Genomic DNA, 18,492 nt, shown 5'->3' with positions numbered 1-18,492 from the left:
CTGCACACCTTTTGAAGTAAATGGAGTTTACTTGATTAGAATTAAACCTGTGCTCCAAAATTAACACTCATCCTCGCTACGTAGCTGAGGAACTGATTAGATCTTAGTAAATCTGATGTTAAAATGAAGCTGCAAATTTACAATTAAGCTTCAGAGTTTTGCTTTATAATTGGAATACTGCATGTTGTGAAGGAGCAGAAACCCTTATGCTTTGAGGGTTCAGGTGATTCTAAGTACAACTCATGTTCCTATAGCAGAGCTACAGGTGAACAGAGGTAACTAAACACGCTGAAAGGGCGGTTTTGTGGCTACAAGAGGTACGAAGGCCAAGTGTCTGCAGCTGATGGAGTTAGCCTGCCCGAGCCATTCACATTCTCGTGCAAAGAGTCTTAATTCTCCAGTTCCGCTGAGAGAAAGCAAATGTCAGGCAGTGATCCAGCCTCAGGAAAAGGGTGATTTATCCCAATGCTTGATAATTCCACTGTTCTTGAAGAGGAGGAAGCTTGTCTAAGCAGTGGCTGCTTGATCCTGAAGTAAGGGAAGATGCTGCTGTATAAGCATGTGAGTGACTGCTGGAAAAGTCCAGAGGAACACTCACGCAGAGGTGAAAGCTGAAGAGATTTGGGGACTGAGTATATGAAGAAAGGCTTAGTCAACTTGCCTTTTGTGTTAGTTTGTTAAGAGCATAAATATGCACCTTACTGAGGTGGCTCTGCACATCATGGCTGGGCTTAAGGATCCTTTTCAGCCCTTGCCTGAAGCCTGTTCTGTTCCAGGTTGCTCAGATGTGCATTGCTTGAAGCCCTTACCTTTTAAAAATCCGTTCTTGGCTCAAGGAGGTTCACAGCAGTCTCGCCAAACGGTACTTTGCCTTTTGGAGATGATTATCGTAGTAATCTTTCATTTTTCCTTTGTTAAAGCCAGTATTAGATTAAAAAAGGGTAGTTCGGGTTTATTGGGGGTTTTCGGAGGGGGCAGGGGTGTCCTTCTGTCTCAAATGAGGGGCAGATGACAGAAGATCCATTTCTTTTGTTTTCAGTTGTTTTCAAAGAACAAATTTAATCGGTTACATTCTTGCCTGTACATTTATCTAAATTTCTCTGGTTACCTCTCTGGTATATCCATGTACAATATGGTTGATCATCTGCAGTGTCAGCAGAGCTTCACATTTCAGTATGTACATAGATCTAATACTGGTTTGTGACTGATGGGGTTTGGTGTTTGGTTCTCAGCAGGCAATGTGGTACATGCTGCTAGCAGCAGAATGAGAGCTGTCGTTTTGATGAGGAGGCTTGTGCTTCTTCCCCTTGTCTCTCTGTCCCAACCTGAACAACAAAATATGGCATAAACAGAACACCCATTGACAGAATATTCAGCAAACAGGCAGTTGCTTCCTCTTATTCTTGCTGTTGGTCTCCTACAGACAGGCTCAATACTGCGTTTCATTGTCTTTAAGACTGTAGACCAAAGCTGGTTTGCTTTTTGGGATGTTGTGACATGCTTTGCTACTAGACCTGGGATTCCTCTCAATTACAGTGTTTTCTGAATGTTGTGGCTATTTAAGTTCATTTTCGAAGCTCCTGCCTGTACATGTTTTATTCCACCGCCCTTGTTTTTCTGTTTCTAGCCAGTGAGACCTGCAACGATTTCCATCCCATGTTCTTCACCCATGACAGATCGTTCGAGGAGTTCTTCTGTATCTGCATTCAGCTCTTGAACAAGACATGGAAGGAAATGAGGGCAACTTCAGAGGACTTTAACAAGGCAAGAGGAAGGGTGGGCTGGGAATAACTGGGCAGGATGGTGGAACAAGGACATGTGTTCTTCCCTAAAGACACAGGAATTTACTAATCCCCATTCTGCCAAATGCTGGGGAGTTTTACCTGTTCGGATTCTTTGCATGTCAGAGCACCAGCATTTAGGAAGACGGGGTAAGGGATGAGAGGTGAGAGGGAGGTTCCTGGACCTGTTTCAGTCATGTTGCACTGCAGTCTGTGAAACCAAAACCCTGGCTTGAGGGGAAATTCTGGGGTTTTTTTATGTTGACAATATTCTGCTGAAGTGCTGCAGCCTCCAAGGTTGTAAATAATGCAAAGAGAGTACTGCAGTGATAATTCTGTGCATCCCTTTCATTTCATGTGAGCACTAAAGTGATAAAATATTCAAGAGTGGACACAAGCCTGGCAAAGTGCTGTGCAGTTTAGCCTACTAAAACAAAGCCAACCAAACAAAACTCCAAGCAGAAACTCCTCAGTATTGCACCCTTTTTGTTGTAAGAGAGAATTCTGGAAGTTTCAGCCAATCTCCTGGCCCTCAGCAAGGCTATGTAGAACAGGACTCTCTGTTTTAAGAGTCCCTAGACATCGTGGTGTAACTGTCTAATGTATCACGAGGCATAATGGTTTCTTTGGCATTTCGTAAGGATGACAAACTCATGCTCTTGTGGACAGCTGGCATCCTTGTCTTTGTTGGGATCCTTTGACTGGATCTTGGCAACATCTGTCTCTGGGATATGCTGATTATAGAGCTGCTGGTTGGAAATGACAAGTGAGGCTGCTTCGCTGTGTCAGTATGTGCCCTGTGAGTGCTCTGAAGCCACCAGACTCAAATGTTATGTGAGCGCTAGTAAGAGTGATCATGCCTAACTTCTTATTGGAACCATCTATTACTGAAGTGGTCTAAATGTCCATTTTCTACTGCTGAGTGAAGGTAAATGCTTAGTACACAGTGTTGAATAACCTTTGTTGAGTTCTTTCAGGTAAAGCAGTGCCAGAGCTCTGGCAAAAGAGAGACGGCAAGACCAAAGTGCATGCTGTTGTAGCTAGGTGACCTAGAGGCTTGTTCCTGCATGGAATTTCTGACATGATTCTCTTACCTAATGGTCCAGGAGCACAGAAGGAGCAATAGCAAGATAACTCACTGAACAATATAGAAACCAAAAATCAAGAGCTTAAAAAAGCAACAGCTCTTTTAATACTTCGTAATATATGGTTGTTTTAAATAAACGTACTAACAGCTGCCTATTACTTACAGACCTTCTGTCTCAGTGGAAGAAGGATTTGTGTACATAATTTCCCACAATTTGAGTTGGAATATTATTAGTAGTCCTCGGGAATTCAGGAGAAGAATGAACCCAGGATCTCTGCCTGCGAAAATCACTCTTGATATTGTAACTGGTTTCCTGAAGGGGAGGGAATGCTAAACTCTTGCAACTCATTTCTAACAGTTCTGTAATTACTTTCTGCTTATCTAAATCCTCTCTTTTAGTCATAAGGAGATTTTTGTGCTCTCATCCACTTCAAATGACATGTGGTGGTGATGTGCATTACTCAGCTGATAAATGTCCAAAGGGATCTGTGAGTGAAGCAAACCGTGGTGTTGTGTTGGCTTGTGAAGCACTTCTGGATTTGTGGGGGATGATGTTGTATGGTGGTACCCAAGGTTTGCCCATCTGGTTAGTGGGTGACAGCTGCCAGTGCTGGTGGCTCTACCAAACTGAACACCACCACTGTTAATCCTTATCTGGCAAGAGGCTTTGGTGATCATGGCAGGTCTATATTCTTTCTGCATCTTTCCTGTGTGCTAAGGGTACCCGTTCCTACACGGTCACTGTTGAAAACTTGGCAGGCACAGGCCATGTGGACGCAGAGGACATTCAGCCCATGCTTTTGGGAGTGAACAGGAAGAATGCAGAAGATGCACTACAAGATACAGTGGCTTAGTTGATGCTATGTTTTAATACCTACCTGGCTGATAGGATCATTCACTTGCTTTCTTTTTCTCTTCCTCCCCCAAAATCTCCAGAACAAATTTGGACAATGTCAGTATATCGGGTGGTAACTCTTGAGACCTGGAGATGCTTCTAAAAAGCTAATCCATTTGCTTTGATCTTTCATCATCATTGAAGAAAATGAGCTCTTTTATTTGTTAATTTTTAACTTTTGATTAATCACAGTAGCTTGTATGTTGAGGGGCTGTTGGAAGTCTGTGTGCACATACAGAGATTTATTTCTTCCCCTCTTGCATGGGACAATAATAGGTGCTAAAAGAAGTGAGGTGATTGAATACTTCCCTTCAGGTTTCAGTGCCTGTTCTCAATGGGGTTTTAAGCTACAGAGTAAGACCTTCTTTTGATGACACAATGGCCTACTGTGCCATCGTAGTTCCTCAATTCATGTTGTGGAGATTTTATATAGGGCTTTTTTCATTTTTGAAGCTTAAAAAAAGATAATAATTAAAATAGCACTTTGCTTATAGTTGGAAGAATTCTATGGTATTTTAGTGAAATGGTTATGGTCTCGTGCTTAGTCTCTCCAATTCTCATTTAGTAAAAGAGACACCTTTTGTGAACTTTTGCATTAGGAAAACTCCTTGTATCTCTATGGTGATAGCATGATACTGTCAGACCCAAAGCCTTTTTTACAGTCTCTCAATATACTGGTAGATGTCTGAATAGAATAATTCAGTCAGGCAGCTAAGCTTATATTACGCCTTTATAACATTTTAAGACATACATAATTCAGTCTGGTGAGTCTTCTAGAGAAATGAAGATGCAGCTGGTTAGACAGACATGCAAGTGGCAGCAATTCCATTTGAAACTCTTTGTTTTCCTTTGAGCCTACAGATGATCAAAAGACACTTTACAAGCTCTGTCCTCTACAGTCATTTGTGAGCAGACAGTATGGTTTATGGCTTCGAAAATATAATCTTCTCTCCAAGCTTTACATAATTCTACATGTTTTATTGCAGCAGAAGAAAGGATTGTGTATTGATTTTTGGAGTCAATGCTGGCTGTAAGAAGGCTGGACTGAGTTATCTTGCACTCCAGCACCTAGAAACCTTCATCACCAGCCTGCCCATTTAATTAGGTGCCCATCAGTCAGTTTCCCTCATGAAGGAACCACCTACACTCTGCTCATGGTAATCAGGCCCTACTGCCATGCAGACTAAGATGTACTTAAATTGGTTGCTGGTGTTGTTTAACATAATAGTGGGTGGAATTCAAGGTAATGGCCCCATTGTAAAATTCCAAAGCATACTCCCAATGGAATTTTTTTTGTTGATACCCACTAGTTGTACTCAGGTAGATGCGCTTGTGTTGCCCTAATGAGGATCTACATTGAGATGACTATCTTGTTAGTGATCTTCTTGTAAAATACGCATCCTGTTTTTCCTGAGACAGGGATACCACAGATAGAGCATTGTGTAGGACAAGATTATCCTCTTACCTCTGGTCTCCAGAGATTTCAGTCTCCTGCTTTTTGTAAGTTTGAAGTTCACATGCTAATAGGAGGAAGAGTGAGCAAATGTATTATTTTAGCTGCAAGCCCAGCCACAGCTTGTCTTGTTAGACCTGCAGAACAACATGAACCGTTTGCTAATACTGTGCCTAGCGTAGTGCTATCTTAAAAAACCCATTAAGAATAAAAATTACTGCTTCCAGTCCCTGGATGGAAGGAAAAAGGTGAAGTTAATTCACCTACTAGGGTTTTGAGGCTGCTTTGTAGAGCATGGGCACAATGATAGCTGCTTTTATTAGTGTGTTAGCATAGTTATAAGGTTTTAGATAGCCAAAAGTGGCTACTCATAACAAGACACAGATTATCCTTTTAACGTGGCTAAAGTTAAGAAGGGGATGCCAAGACTGAAAAACTTCAAAAGTCCTGTGGTGTGTGGTGCTTGAAATCAAAATCTTCTGCATTTGCTGAAACTAGAGGTTTAAGGAATAGGAAGGTGGGATGAGGTTGGCTAATGATGCTATGGATGCATCTTTCTTATTACTGAGAACTCTAGGTAATTTATTTTGCCCTCTGGCCATGTGTTTGAGGTCATCACGGTATAAACCACCAGCTTTTAAAGAGTTCTATGAGCATTTATTTTATGCTCAGAAGAACATTCTCAGAAGACCCCAAAACGTCTGGTTTCAGCATTTTGGCAAAGCTAGCGTTCATTTCACAGTGGGAGACCTGGGTACCTTGAGCAAATGCATTTGTGTCTGGCTATTTCGGTAACACAGAATGCTGCAGCACTGAATCCCCATGCAGGAGTGGCATCTGCTCAGCGAGATGATAATATACGCCACTGACAGGTATACCCATAACGAACTGCCTTGTGTGGTAATCAACAGAGTAGACATTGTTCACAGTGGCAGCAGATGCAAACAATAAATGCCCTACGTGAGTCCTGTAATTAAACACCAAAGCAAACACTGAGGCATTTGATAAGCACAAAAGATGTTTATTGCTCATGCTCAGACCCTGTGAACATTTTTTCTTGCTCGCTGACAAGATAACAAAAAAGGTAACCAAGCATAACATAAAAATGAAAAATACCTTTTCCTTGCTTGCTGACGGTTTGGAAATGCCGTGCCACAGGTGTCTCAGCTGCTCTAGTATTGTCACACTGTTGGAAGCTGTAGGCTGGATAACTGTGTAAAGCTGGGTTCAAAATATGACTAAGTGTTCAAGGGCAGGCTTTTAAGGACCGTACTTGTTTCAGTGGTGTTTTGTGTGGAAATGTGTTGTGGGTCAACACCGCCATCAGGTAACGCGAGTTACGCATAAGGAAGCAGAAGTATGGAGTGTCATTTGGAAAGGGTCAGAGCAGCAATGGGACAGAGGAGCTGACACCAGCTTTTCTGGATTATAAAGTCCCAGCCTGGTTTGGGTTGAAGGGACCTTAAAGCTTATCCAGCTCCAACCCCCTGCCACGGGCAGGGACACCTTCCACTAGAGCAGGTTGCTCCAAGCCCCTGTGTCCAACCTGGCCTTGAACACTGCCAGGGATGGGGCAGCCACAGCTTCTCTGGGCACCCTGTGCCAGCGCCTCAGCACCCTCACAGGGAAGAACATCTTTCTACTATCTAATGTCAAACTACCCTCTGTCACTTAAATCCTGTTAAAGGTAACTGGTTTTAACATCATAAGCAAGAAACTCAGATCTCTGGAGTCATGAAGGGATGACTCGGTAATGCTCTGCAAACTGGGGCGATTCCAGACTGCGCAGATCCTGTCTGAAATTCCCCCTGCGATGCAACCTTGTCCTGGTGCTGGTCCTTGCCATGGCAGCTCTATGCCTGACATGGAGCAGGAGCAGGTCTCCTGCCATGCTCAAGTGATCCCCTCTAGTGGCACTAACAATATTCTGCACTTTGCTGCTGCTTGCAGAGTTGGCTGAATCTTGATAAACCCTGTTTTTGCAGGAAGGAGGCAAAGGCACCAGAGCTCAAGTGGCTTGGCAGCGTAGCAGCGTCAGGGGCAAGAGCAGAAACGGGATGCCTGGCCATTTTCTCCAGCCTCCTCCATTACTCAGCTCCAGGCTGCAGCAGCAGCTCCAGGCTGCAGCAGCAGCTCCAGCCCCAGAGGTGCTGCTTTCCCCTGTGTTTCTGCCCCTCTTTCCCAGCCACTCATAGGGATGCTTGGAGGACAATGGCAAATGGTGCTTCAGGAGCATGAAAGAACCAGTCCCTCAAACAGGAGAAAAATTAATTCAAACAAACTTGAAAGTAAAATCCTTTGGTCAGTCTGTAAATTTGTCTGTCGCTTCGTTTTCCTTTCAATGGTAAGAGGTAAAAGGAATGATAAATAGCTCTTCACAGATGCTCTCCAAAGCATTTATTGTTTTCTTATGGCTGGTTTTTCACTGGTCTGAAGCAGGTAAATTTAGCTTCTTTTGAGAGAAGCTTTGAAAGGGTGTTCTGTTTGCATTTCCCAATGTGGGAAATGTGGAATGATGGCACATGTTAGCTTTATTGCACCTTCCCTTGGCAATACTTTGTTTATATCAGTCAGAGGTACGGCAAATAAATTATTCTCACATGGAGTGAATTGAGTATTCCCCAGGCTTAGGCAGATGAGTACAAATTAAAGTCCACATTTTCACAGCTGAGGCCATTAGCACTTTATTAACTTTTATTGGAAATGGATAATTGCTATAGATACATCGTGTGATTCATTGTGTAATGCATGTGTTTATTTTAAACATGTATAGCAAATAGCATTTTGCAGGTCTGCTGCATAGCTTGTACAGAAATAGTGACTTTTTAATTGAATTAAAACCCCCACCCTCCAAATGGCAATATCCTGGAAGAGCATGATTTGGGTGCAGGAAGGTTGTCAGGTCTATTCCATTAGCAACCACTTCCTTTAGAATGGTCTGTTTTAAGTAGTGCAATTTAATGTGATATAGGGAAAACCTGTTAAATATTTTTCCCTAGTATTCTGTCAGCATTCTGTGCTTTTTGTGGCCTGGATATTGCAGGTTTATCCCTTCATCAGCTGCTCATTTAGGAATGGAATGGCTCTGTTTAGTCCTCTCGGTGCATTTATCTATACCTGTCAGATCCCCAGATGTGTCCCACTGCATTTGTCAAAGCCAGTTTATTACTCATCTGCTGCTTCTGGCTGCAGGAACCAGAGAAGGGGTGTTTAAGACAATGAAGATGTGATCTTCCACTTTACTGAGTCATCCGTCCGTAAAATCAGATTTAAATATTCATGGAATCCCAGACTGGTTTGGGTTGAAGGGACCTTAAAGCTCATCCAGTTCCAACCCCCTGCCATGGGCAGGGACACCTTCCACTAGAGCAGGTTGCTCCAAGCCCCGTCCAGCCTGGCCTGTTCATACCCCAAAGGTTCAGACCGTCAAGCTCAATGGGACTGAACAAGAGTGTTGCATTTGCAAATGTAGTTGGTTGCTTCCTTTAGAAAATCCATCAGTGTTAATGAGCACTGTCAGGAATGCAGATACACTGAGAAAAATTAGTGTGTGACATGTAGGTACTTAGCCTGGATAATGAAGCAGTAGGAGCAACACTTGCCCTTTCTCTGCTCTTTGTAGCTTATGAACTGTTTTTCTAGTTCAAAGATCTTTTTTTTTCATTAAAAAAAAGAAAGTATCTTTACTATTTTCTGTGTTTGCCAGGAGGTTTCAAAGGTCTTTAGTAGGAGGGTCACATCTAGTTAGTATCCTAGCTGAACCATCCTTCTCTGGTGATCACATATGCAATGATTTCATGGCAGGCATAGGCTTAAAAGGAGAAGCATTTGAAAGCTGAAAATCTGCCTATTTATATGCCAAGATGGGTACATTTAGAAAGATGGATTCTTCAAGCAAAAAGTAAGGTAAGGAAGGGGTATCTCAACAAAATATTGGTTATTATAGCAAAAAAGGAAAAAAGAGTATTTTAGTACAATCCATTCTTTGGTCAGAAACTTGTTTGTCTGATCGTTATCCCAGTGATGAAAGTTGTTGTTGGTTTCAGCAGTGAAATTCCTTATTTGTGGAAAGCCTAGCAGAGTGGGTTTTACCCCCCAGCTTTCTAATGAAGCCTATGTGTGACTGTGGGATGCATACGAGGCTGTTTACACCCTGGAGATGGCAATTTTGGAAGCCGTTGGTACTGTGTATTTTCAAAGCGCTCTCCATTTTCATCTCTGTGGGTGCTGATCAAACCAATAAACACCTCAGCCTTCAAAAAGATGGTTGAGTGGAAAGCCTGATAACCAGAGGAGAAGCACTGAGTGCAGGTTATCTGTGCTAACCTCTTTGTTTTATGCTACGTGGAACCCTTTTGCACTGGGAAAGAATTCCTTCCTTGCATGTAGAGTGTGTTAGTCACTAAGGGAAATGAGAAAACCTAACTGGAAGTGTCAGCAAAATAGCCTATTTTGTGCTATTGCCCCTGTCATTCCTGTCTTTAAGCGTGGATAATAATCAGATCCTGGGAACTGCTCTTGTCTCTGTATTTTTATTTCTTCTTTCTAGGATATGGTTTGTAGTACAGTTAAATCAGAGGTGCATGGCATATGGCTTTTTGCTGCATGAATTGCTGCTGATGTGAATGTCAGTGGGCATATAATACCAGATTTTCATTTTGTGAATCACAATGCATGGAATTCAGCCCGAGAGCTCCCCAGACTATAGGCTTTATTTTATAGGCAAATAAAAAAGGGAAGGAAGTGGGGGGAAGTGATGTCTTGGAGATCTTGTTTCAGTTGAAATGAGGTGATGGTGATGAATGATGCAGCTGACAATGAGATTTTTATAGCCTGTCTTCGAGTAGCAGAATCATTTGTATTATTGTTGCTTCTCTTTAAGTAATTGTGCTCTAAATAGGATCATGGTTGAAAAGAGCAGCAGAAACCTTTTATACGTGTCTCCTGAGCAAAGCCAGGGAGCTTTGTTGTTGTCACCTCATTTGTCCGTATACACATGTCCTTCGTTGCTTGCAGTTTACATCTCACGCATTGTCGTGACTGAGCACCCCAGTCACCGTTAAAAAGGCGTTTTCCAGTCAGTTGCTGCTGCTGCGTGCCTCTATTTTTAGCACATGAGGTAAGTGGTCAGCGTCTGACACAGTGATCCTGCTACCCAAGTACCAGTGTAGATGGAGAGCGGCTGCCATGGAGCCATGTGGGAGGGGAGGGCTGCTGGGAGCTGGAGTGAGAGGAAGAGAGAGCAGTGTGCCCAGGCAGCCAAGAAGCCACCAGCATCCTGGCCTGGCTCAGCACCAGTGTGGCAGCAGGGCCAGGGCAGTGACTGTCCCCCTGCACTGGGCACTGGTGAGGCTGCACCTCAAATCCTGTGTCAGTTCTGGGCCCCTCACTGCAAGAGAGACATTGAGGTGCTGGAGCGGGGCCACAGAAGGGCACCGGAGCTGGTGCAGGGCCTGGAGCACAAGTGTGATGAGGAACGGCTGAGGGACCTGGGGGGTTTAGTCTGGAGAGGAGAAGGCTCAGGGGGGACCTGATCGCTCTCTGCAACTGCCTGACAGGAGGATGGAGCCAGGAGGGGGCTGGTCTCTGCTCCCAAGGAGCAAGGGACGGGACAAGAGGAAACGGCCTCAAGCTGCACCAGGGGAGGTTTAGATGGAGCTGAGGAACAATTCCTTCCCCAAAGGGTGCTCAGGCGTTGGAACAGGCTGCCCAGGGCAGTGCTGGAGTCACTTTTCAACTGATCAGTCCTTGATGGTGAAAAATAACATCTCAAAAGTCATCAAGCAGGAAAACGGCACATCCTTATTTCAGTAAAATCAGATGTGTGAGCTGAAGGATGTAATCTCATAGCTGTCAAGATTTTCAGATTCCTTCCAATAACTCTTTTCTATGTAATACAGAGATTTGGAAGTTGTTAAAGGGCTTTTTTCTTTCTGGTAATTTTAAACCTGAATTGATCTGATTGTCATATAACTGATACACATTCTGTGAAGCTTCTTTTAGCCTCTCTCCCTGACCTCTTCAATTCTCTGACCTCCAGAGATTTATTCACCCAGTGTTTTTTCCTGCCTCTTCCCTTTCCTTGGAGCAATGGCATGGCTCATAAAGCACTTCCACCTGTCCCAGTGAGGGTGTTAATGACTTTTGTCACTTGCTGTACATAGGATACCTGCTGACTGCTTTGCACATCCACATCTCCTGTCAAGAGATCAGAAAAGACCCTTTCAGGTCATAGGATATTGGAAGCCAGTTCATGAAGATATTCTGGTTATTCTTCTATGTAGCCTAATTCCGCATATAGTGGGCTGTAAAGTTTAATTTACTTAGAGAAAAGAACTATCACCACCAATCTGGGAGATAAACCTCAGGTAGAAGGTATTGTATGTGTGCAGCTTGCAGATGGCTTCAGTTATACACATGGCCTCAATGGCCCTCCGCTGTGTAAAATCTTTCCAGCTAAAGTAAAATCTTCAAACTGGTGGTTCTATTTGGGGAGAAAAGACAGAAAATCCCTCCATAAAACTTATTTGGCTTTGCATGGGTTAGAGGTTTTTTATTACCTTTTAAGCACCAGAGAACAGGATGTTTCATAGCTCCTCAATTTGCTTTAGTTATTATCATTTGAAAGGGTTTGATGATACTAATTTCCTTCTCTACACTTCTTGATTTTAGTACTTGAGTAACACTTCAGTACCTAGTATTGATTTTGGTGATGGCCAGGGCTTTGATATCAATTTCTGCACCACAGCAAGCTGAGGGTGGGTGATTGCCAATGCAGACTGAGGACTCAGAAAGACCAGTCTCGTGTTGTATAATTGTAGGTGGTTCCTTGTAGGATGGTCGCTGTGTTGATGAGTACCATGAATCAGCAGTGCACCCTTGTGTGATGTGGGCTAACTGCATGCTGGGTTGTGTTAGCTGGGGCATAGCTAGCAGGTCAAAGGAAGGGATTATTCCCCACGATGTGGCACTTGGGAGGCAGCGGCTGGAAGATTGTGTCCAGTTTTGTACCCCAGTAATGAGGAGAGATTGGTGAAGTGGAGCTAGGCCAGCAAAGGGCCACCAAGACGGTCAAGAGGGATGGAGTACGTGGTGTTCAAGGGAAATGTGAAGGAACTGGATTTGTTCATCCTGGAAAAGGCAGGGAGGAGGAGAGCGGGTCCAGCTGTGTTTTCTTCCACTGAACAAGAAGGTGTAGGGAAGATGCATACCCCTCCCAGAACACAGTGAAGGAAGACAAGTTGCAGTGAAGGAAACTGGTAGGACATAAAGATAAAATACTACCAACTACTGATAGTGGTGCAGCACTGGAACAGGTTGCACAGAGAGATAATGGAATCTTCATCCTTGGAGAAACTCAAAACTTGCCCAGACAAGGCCCTGCTCACCCTGACTTAAGCTTGAGGTTATCTTTGCTTTGTCTGCAGGACCTGATGATGACCAGAGCTTTCTGGCAACCTGAATTGCTCTGTAGCTTTATGTGTAAAAACTGCTTTCTTACCCAGTAGGAAACAGGGAGAAATAGTCATTCGTATCATTAATCATCACTGAAACACACAGATGCAGCATCAACCAGTCTCGTGATCTTTTTCTAATGTTAAAGAAAGTGCAAAAGATCCTTGTGATGGATGCAGGAACCACTTTGAAGAAGTCAGGCTTTCCCCATTAACTGGAGTGACCCCTTTAAAGCAGTTTCAACTTGTCTTCACTCTGACAGCTGAATTGTTATTACTCAGGGGCATTCAAGCTCCCTCAGAAATGTGAGGTCAAAAGCATTTCCTCAAAGCTCTTCTTGCTAGCATTTAGGTAAGTTTGTTTCACTAAATATTTACTAAATATTTAAACATTTCACTAAATATTTTATGTAGTTAGTTTCACTAAATATTCACAGAATATTTACATATCAATATTTAGCTTTTTTATGTAGCTCAGCTGACATGGCATCTTGTCTAAGCACAAGAACTCCTAGTTGAGCCCTAATGCTTAAAGCAGGCAATGCGTAGGAATTGCAGAGCGATGTTTGGCTACTAGTGGATTGGTTTAAGGGATGTTTGTTGTTTCGTGGTTGGTTTTGGTTTGTTTTCTTTCTTTCTAAGTGCTTGTCTTGTACACAAGCCTCTGCCTTAGCTAAAGCTCCATTGCTTACAGGTTCTAGCTCCATGTGCAAGCTCTCACTCCGCTATTGTGGGAAGTTGTAGGTATTTGTTTTAAGCATAGGTTTCTGGCCAAAGGAAACCACCATTTAAATAGACAGAATGTACAAAGGGTAAAAAAGGAGAAAGGAAAGGTGAGATTAAGTAGTTTTTAGTTGGATCACAACAGTACATGAAGGATGTCTTGCTGCATGTTGCCTGGAAAACTAGTGGTAGAGGTAGGAACTTAGCCCTTAGTTAAATTGTCAGTGCTTTAACGACAGGACAGTCCTCTCTTGGTTTATTTCTCGTGTCCTGATTCTGTTAGCAAGTAGACATTTGTTTGTTGGGTTTGTTTTTTTTTGTGGTGGAAGCACCTTCCACAACTAAGCAAAATATTTTTCCCCTTGTTTACATCCTTTAAAGGTTAAAGTAATGAAGTGGTTAGATGCAGTGTTGATGTAAATGGCTGAAATGAAAATGTGTTGCAGTTTGGGACAGCAATGAGAATGATAAGGGACATAATGAAGAGGTGGCATTCACACTGTCTTTCTGCACACAGTGTCTCATGCACAGCATGTTAGTAAGCAGTGGAAATTAGAGAGCAATGACAAGAGAACCAGAGCTGTCAGAGACTAATTCTTTTTCCTCTCTCTCTTTTCAAATGACCCCGAAGACTGTAGTCATAAATGCCAAATTTAGTACTGAACTGGTATTTGTCTGTATGTGTGTACATGAGCACAGCATAGGCGATGCTCGCCGTGTGACCAAGGCAAACCAGGACAAGCTGTGCTCACAGCAAGCCCAGCACTGCAGCTGGCCTTGGGTGGGTGAGTGGCTTCTGTGGCTGCCACAGATGTTACAGGTGCTCTGTGTTGGCCAGAAGATCCCTATGTGAGACCAGGACCTTGAATGTAGAAACCTACATTCACGTTGCTTGGCTTCGGTACAAGCAGCTGTGCTGTTACTGCCAAGGAGAGACTATGCCTCAGCCTGCACTGAAAAAACTTCCCTGCTGTCCAGATGTGAAAATTACTTTCAGGCTAACACAAAAATATTGAGCAGCACTCAAACAAAGAGTGATACTGGAAGCTTTGCGTTCTACAAAGCAAAGCTATCATGATTAAACTGAAAATTGTAAAAGAAAAAGGCTGCAGAGGAACCAAGACAACCAGCAAATCACTTCTTTCTATTTTTCCAAATAGTACAAAGTGTTATTTAAAGAAAAAAAAAAAAAGGTGTTTAAAAATATATGCAGGAATCAAAGGAAGAAAAGCAGGCACCAGAATTGTGCAAGCATCATTAAGCTGCAGAAATTTTCCTTGGACATGTTGCAGTACCTTTTCAAAGCAGCATATGGGGTTTATTCTGGTGACTCTAATTTTAACATGAATGGGAGTCACGTGGAATACTCCTGGCATACTGCTTTGAAAATAGATCCCTGCATGCTTAAGGAAGACTGAAATCTTTTTAAACCTCAATCTTTTTAATATTTTTTTTAACCAATTCTGAAATGTGTTTAGAGGAAAGCATTAATGGAATTTAAATGGTCCAACCCCGAATAAAGGGTAATGTAACAGGTAGAAATACTACTGGCTTAGCACTATACGTATGTTTGTGCTTCAGAGGCTGGGGAATGAAAGGAGAAGAAAACTTGTACCCACTGTTGTAGCTACCTCTGCATCACTTGGCCTTTATAAATTTGTCTCTTCCCTTGGAAGAGGAATAAATCATTCCACCTACCATGTGCAAAGAGCAGAGAGCTCAATGAAGAGAGGAAGTGCAAGGCACGATTTGCCTCTGAGACGGCAAGCGTGGCCATGCTGCAGTATTGGTAGCATCTTTAGCTCATGGGTGATTCGGTCTGAAGAAATATGTCCTCTGAAGATTGATTAGGGAGAGACTCATTAGTGAGAAGGAAGCTCTGAGCAGATGCAACAGCCCTGACAAAATGAGCCAGAACACTGATAGAGCTGGGCCTGGTGTGTGGGCTGAACGTGAAGTAGGGTTGCTAGAGCGAGGTTCAGAGAGTCCTTTCTGACAGCCGGTCCTTCCTACTCGTCTTCAGAGAAAACAATCTTCACAGCTTCTTGAAGTGTTTTGAAAAGGGTAAGACACAAAACGTCCGTAAAACCATATTGCTGAATACAGACATGGGCAGAGTGACAAGTATGGACGGTCATCTGGTGTCCTTCCAAAGATGCAGGGGAAGAAGGGAAAGTTACTTTTCCTTTTCTAATACTTTTTTCTTTCTTTTTCTTTTTCCAACAGACAATATAAGGTTTCTTTTTATACCTTTAGTTTCTGGGGGTTGCTGCTTTAGTGCTTGAGGATCTTCTCTGATGGTTTGCAACTCCTTATTTGCCTGTCTTACTAATATTTATCTTGTTATCAGATAAATAAATATTAGTAACACTCACAGAAAAAAGTTGCCTGCCTTTCCTCCTCTTCACAGAATCTTCACTAGTGATATGTTACATCAGGATGCTGAGCTCTCCTGCCCTTCCTATCTGTTGACTCTGAGTAGGGTATTAATAAGCTTTGATGGGGCTTCTCCAGTCACTCCAACGTGATTGCCTCTTTCCAGACTTGCACGTGAGATGCAACAGGAGCAAAAAAGAGAGTATTTATGTCGGCCTTATTTAAGCAAGAGACTTTATTTAAGCAAGCCTATTTATATAGGTTATTTATACTGCGTTTGGCTGTGAGTGGGGGTGTGTGGGCATGCGTCTGTTGTGCATGAGACACGTGTTTGGGGTATGTATATTTGGCTGCACGTTTCCATGTACATGGATTGATAAAGTGGCTGTTAATGTCTTTGAGAAGGGAATGTTTGCAAAGCCCAGCTTAACCTAGGGAGGCTCTGAAGCCCATGGGAACAGACACATACTGCCGGAGACTGACACAGAATAGGAGTGTCAGTAGCTCATTGAGTTGCCCTATAAGGGTATGGAGGGTATTGCCCTTTCTAGCTAAAGTGAAGTGTCTACTCAGTGAATTGTTCCTTTTAGACTGGTCTTGCAAAGAAATAACTACGTGGTAAACAGCTCTAACTGTTCATTCATCTGATATGAGCATCGGTTTGACTTCTATGCCTGCGTGAGGTGGAAGCAGACAGAGCTTGTTCTTCTCAAGAAAGCTTGCTGTGCACTTGCTGGACCTGGAAGCCAGGCTCGTGTTTTCTGTTCCTCTCATTAACTGTAGTCTTGGCACACCCTTTCTGCACCTCCAGAGTCTTCTGACACTTATCCTTAGCCGCGAGCCCATGTTGTGGAAGTAGTGTGAAATGAATGTGATAAATGGAGGAGAGGCCCTCACCATCAGCTTACTAAAATAATGATCTGGAGGTCTTCCAACAGCAGCTGGGAAGGTGAACCAAGGCAAAGCTAACTCTGTAACTGAGCTGCTCTCAGTACACTCTTTCTAAACATCAACCACCATTGTCATTCTGGTCTTAAAGTGCATAATCGCACTAATGCAGTTCCTCTAAAGGCTGCTGGGTGTCTGAGTGTTACTCTTAAATAACACAGAGCAGAAGCTTTTGAAATTAAAACAGACACGTAGAAAACTCTCCTGAATAAAAGCCCCATTTCTTTTTCCAGAACGAGGAGGCAAGTTTGTACAGGGTTTTTAGAAATCCAGAGGCGTTTGCTGACATTATCCATTGTGCCAGTCTTAAGGGCCTGTTGGATAAAACCCAGAGCCCCTGCTTCAGGTCTCACACTACTAACCTCTTCCCCATTAGCAACAGAGAGTATGAATTTTGTGTGAACAGATTTAATATCCCTGTGCAGCAGATGTGCTGACACATGGGCTTCTGCAGTCAATGGGGTAAATAATCTCCTGTTTAAGTAGTTCCTAAGTACCTATTTATGTAATGAACATATTAAAGAAAACACATCTCATTATTTAAATGGTGAACCATGACACATCCGAGGAAGTTCAGATACCTGAGACAGATGAGTTTTCCTTTTATTTTGTCTCTCCTATTGCTCTTAGGTTTTGTTAAAAGCAGAAAAGTAAAATAAATCATTCTGTTGCCATTGCATATGATCAAGGAGAGATTTAATCTGCATCTTCTAGAAGAAGAAAACCATAATGCACTAATGAATAAGATGGAGGTGAGCATGCATGCATGTAGGAGAGGCAAGACCGAATACATCAATGGCATAATCTGTTTCAACAGTGTTAGTAGTACGGCGTACGTTTCTCAGTTCCCATCCTATGGAGGCAGAAGCATTAAAGGGAAGTCTCAGACTGATGGATTGCAGATAAATCCAGCTTGTGTTGCTTGCTTGGCAGTCTGTGCAAAGCATGAGCTGGAGAAGTAGCTAAAGGTAGAAGAATATTGCAGGTAAAATGCTGCAGTGAAGTGCAATTGTTCTCTCCTGTGGCCACATGTGCTCCAAACCACGGGAGTGAGAGAACTGAGATTTAGATGACATGACTGAAAATCCTCTCAGCATGTCGCAAAGGGGTTTTGGTAGAAAACTATGAGATGCATTTGGACAAAGTGGGCAAAGGAGGGAGCAGGGAAATCCTAATCCCAGCTGTGGATGATGGGTGCGTGACAGATTTGGCAGGCAGCACTCATAGGCTGAATGTACTAGTAAAACACACAAGGTGATGCCTGTGGCCCTTGCAGTTGTACACCTCAGAGTGCTATGCAGGGATTCTGCAAATCGGTGATGTGTGCTGTGGAACCTTTTTCTGTGCACTGTCTGGATTTGTTATAATTGATTTGAAATTCTTCAGTGCCCTCTCATGCTATATGGCTGCTGTGTATGAAATGGCAGGACTTAAAGGTTGCAGACAGCTGCGGGAGCCTGTGTATTTTAAGTTGTTTATTTTTATATGATAGCTGTACAAAGACAAACCATGATTGTATATGACGCTGCCTCCAAACCTAAACATCACTTGAGGTTGTTTGTCACATAGGTCTCTGCTGTTCCCAGTGTCAAGGTTAGAAATAATGTTCTTTTTGTGTGTGTGTGTGTATCAGAATCTATCCAACATCAGATCTATTCACTGTGACAAAATAGTCCTCCTCTAAGCAACCCAGTTTCTCTTTCTTCCTTTTATTTACACCAGGTTTCTCGTGTGTGGTTGTGGTGGCTTTCTTCTTTTTGTTTATTTTTTGGTTT

General features: G+C 42.9%; 1 protein-coding gene across 3 annotated transcripts in view; it reads left to right on the top strand.

Annotated features, from left to right (window-relative positions):
* Positions 1–18,492, top strand: part of ELMO1 (engulfment and cell motility 1) — a 278,325-nt gene that overhangs the window by 173,666 nt on the left and 86,167 nt on the right. For all 3 annotated transcript variants that reach the window (XM_032919775.1, XM_030477045.2, XM_030477054.1), the window contains one exon: positions 1,628–1,764. In XM_032919775.1, the coding sequence (XP_032775666.1) occupies positions 1,628–1,764 (137 nt within the window). The remainder of the gene's footprint in view (positions 1–1,627; positions 1,765–18,492) is intronic.

Source organism: Strigops habroptila, chromosome 1, assembly GCF_004027225.2.
Source record: "Strigops habroptila isolate Jane chromosome 1, bStrHab1.2.pri, whole genome shotgun sequence".
NCBI lineage: Eukaryota > Metazoa > Chordata > Aves > Psittaciformes > Psittacidae > Strigops > Strigops habroptila.
This window is presented reverse-complemented; position numbering and strand designations above follow the sequence as displayed.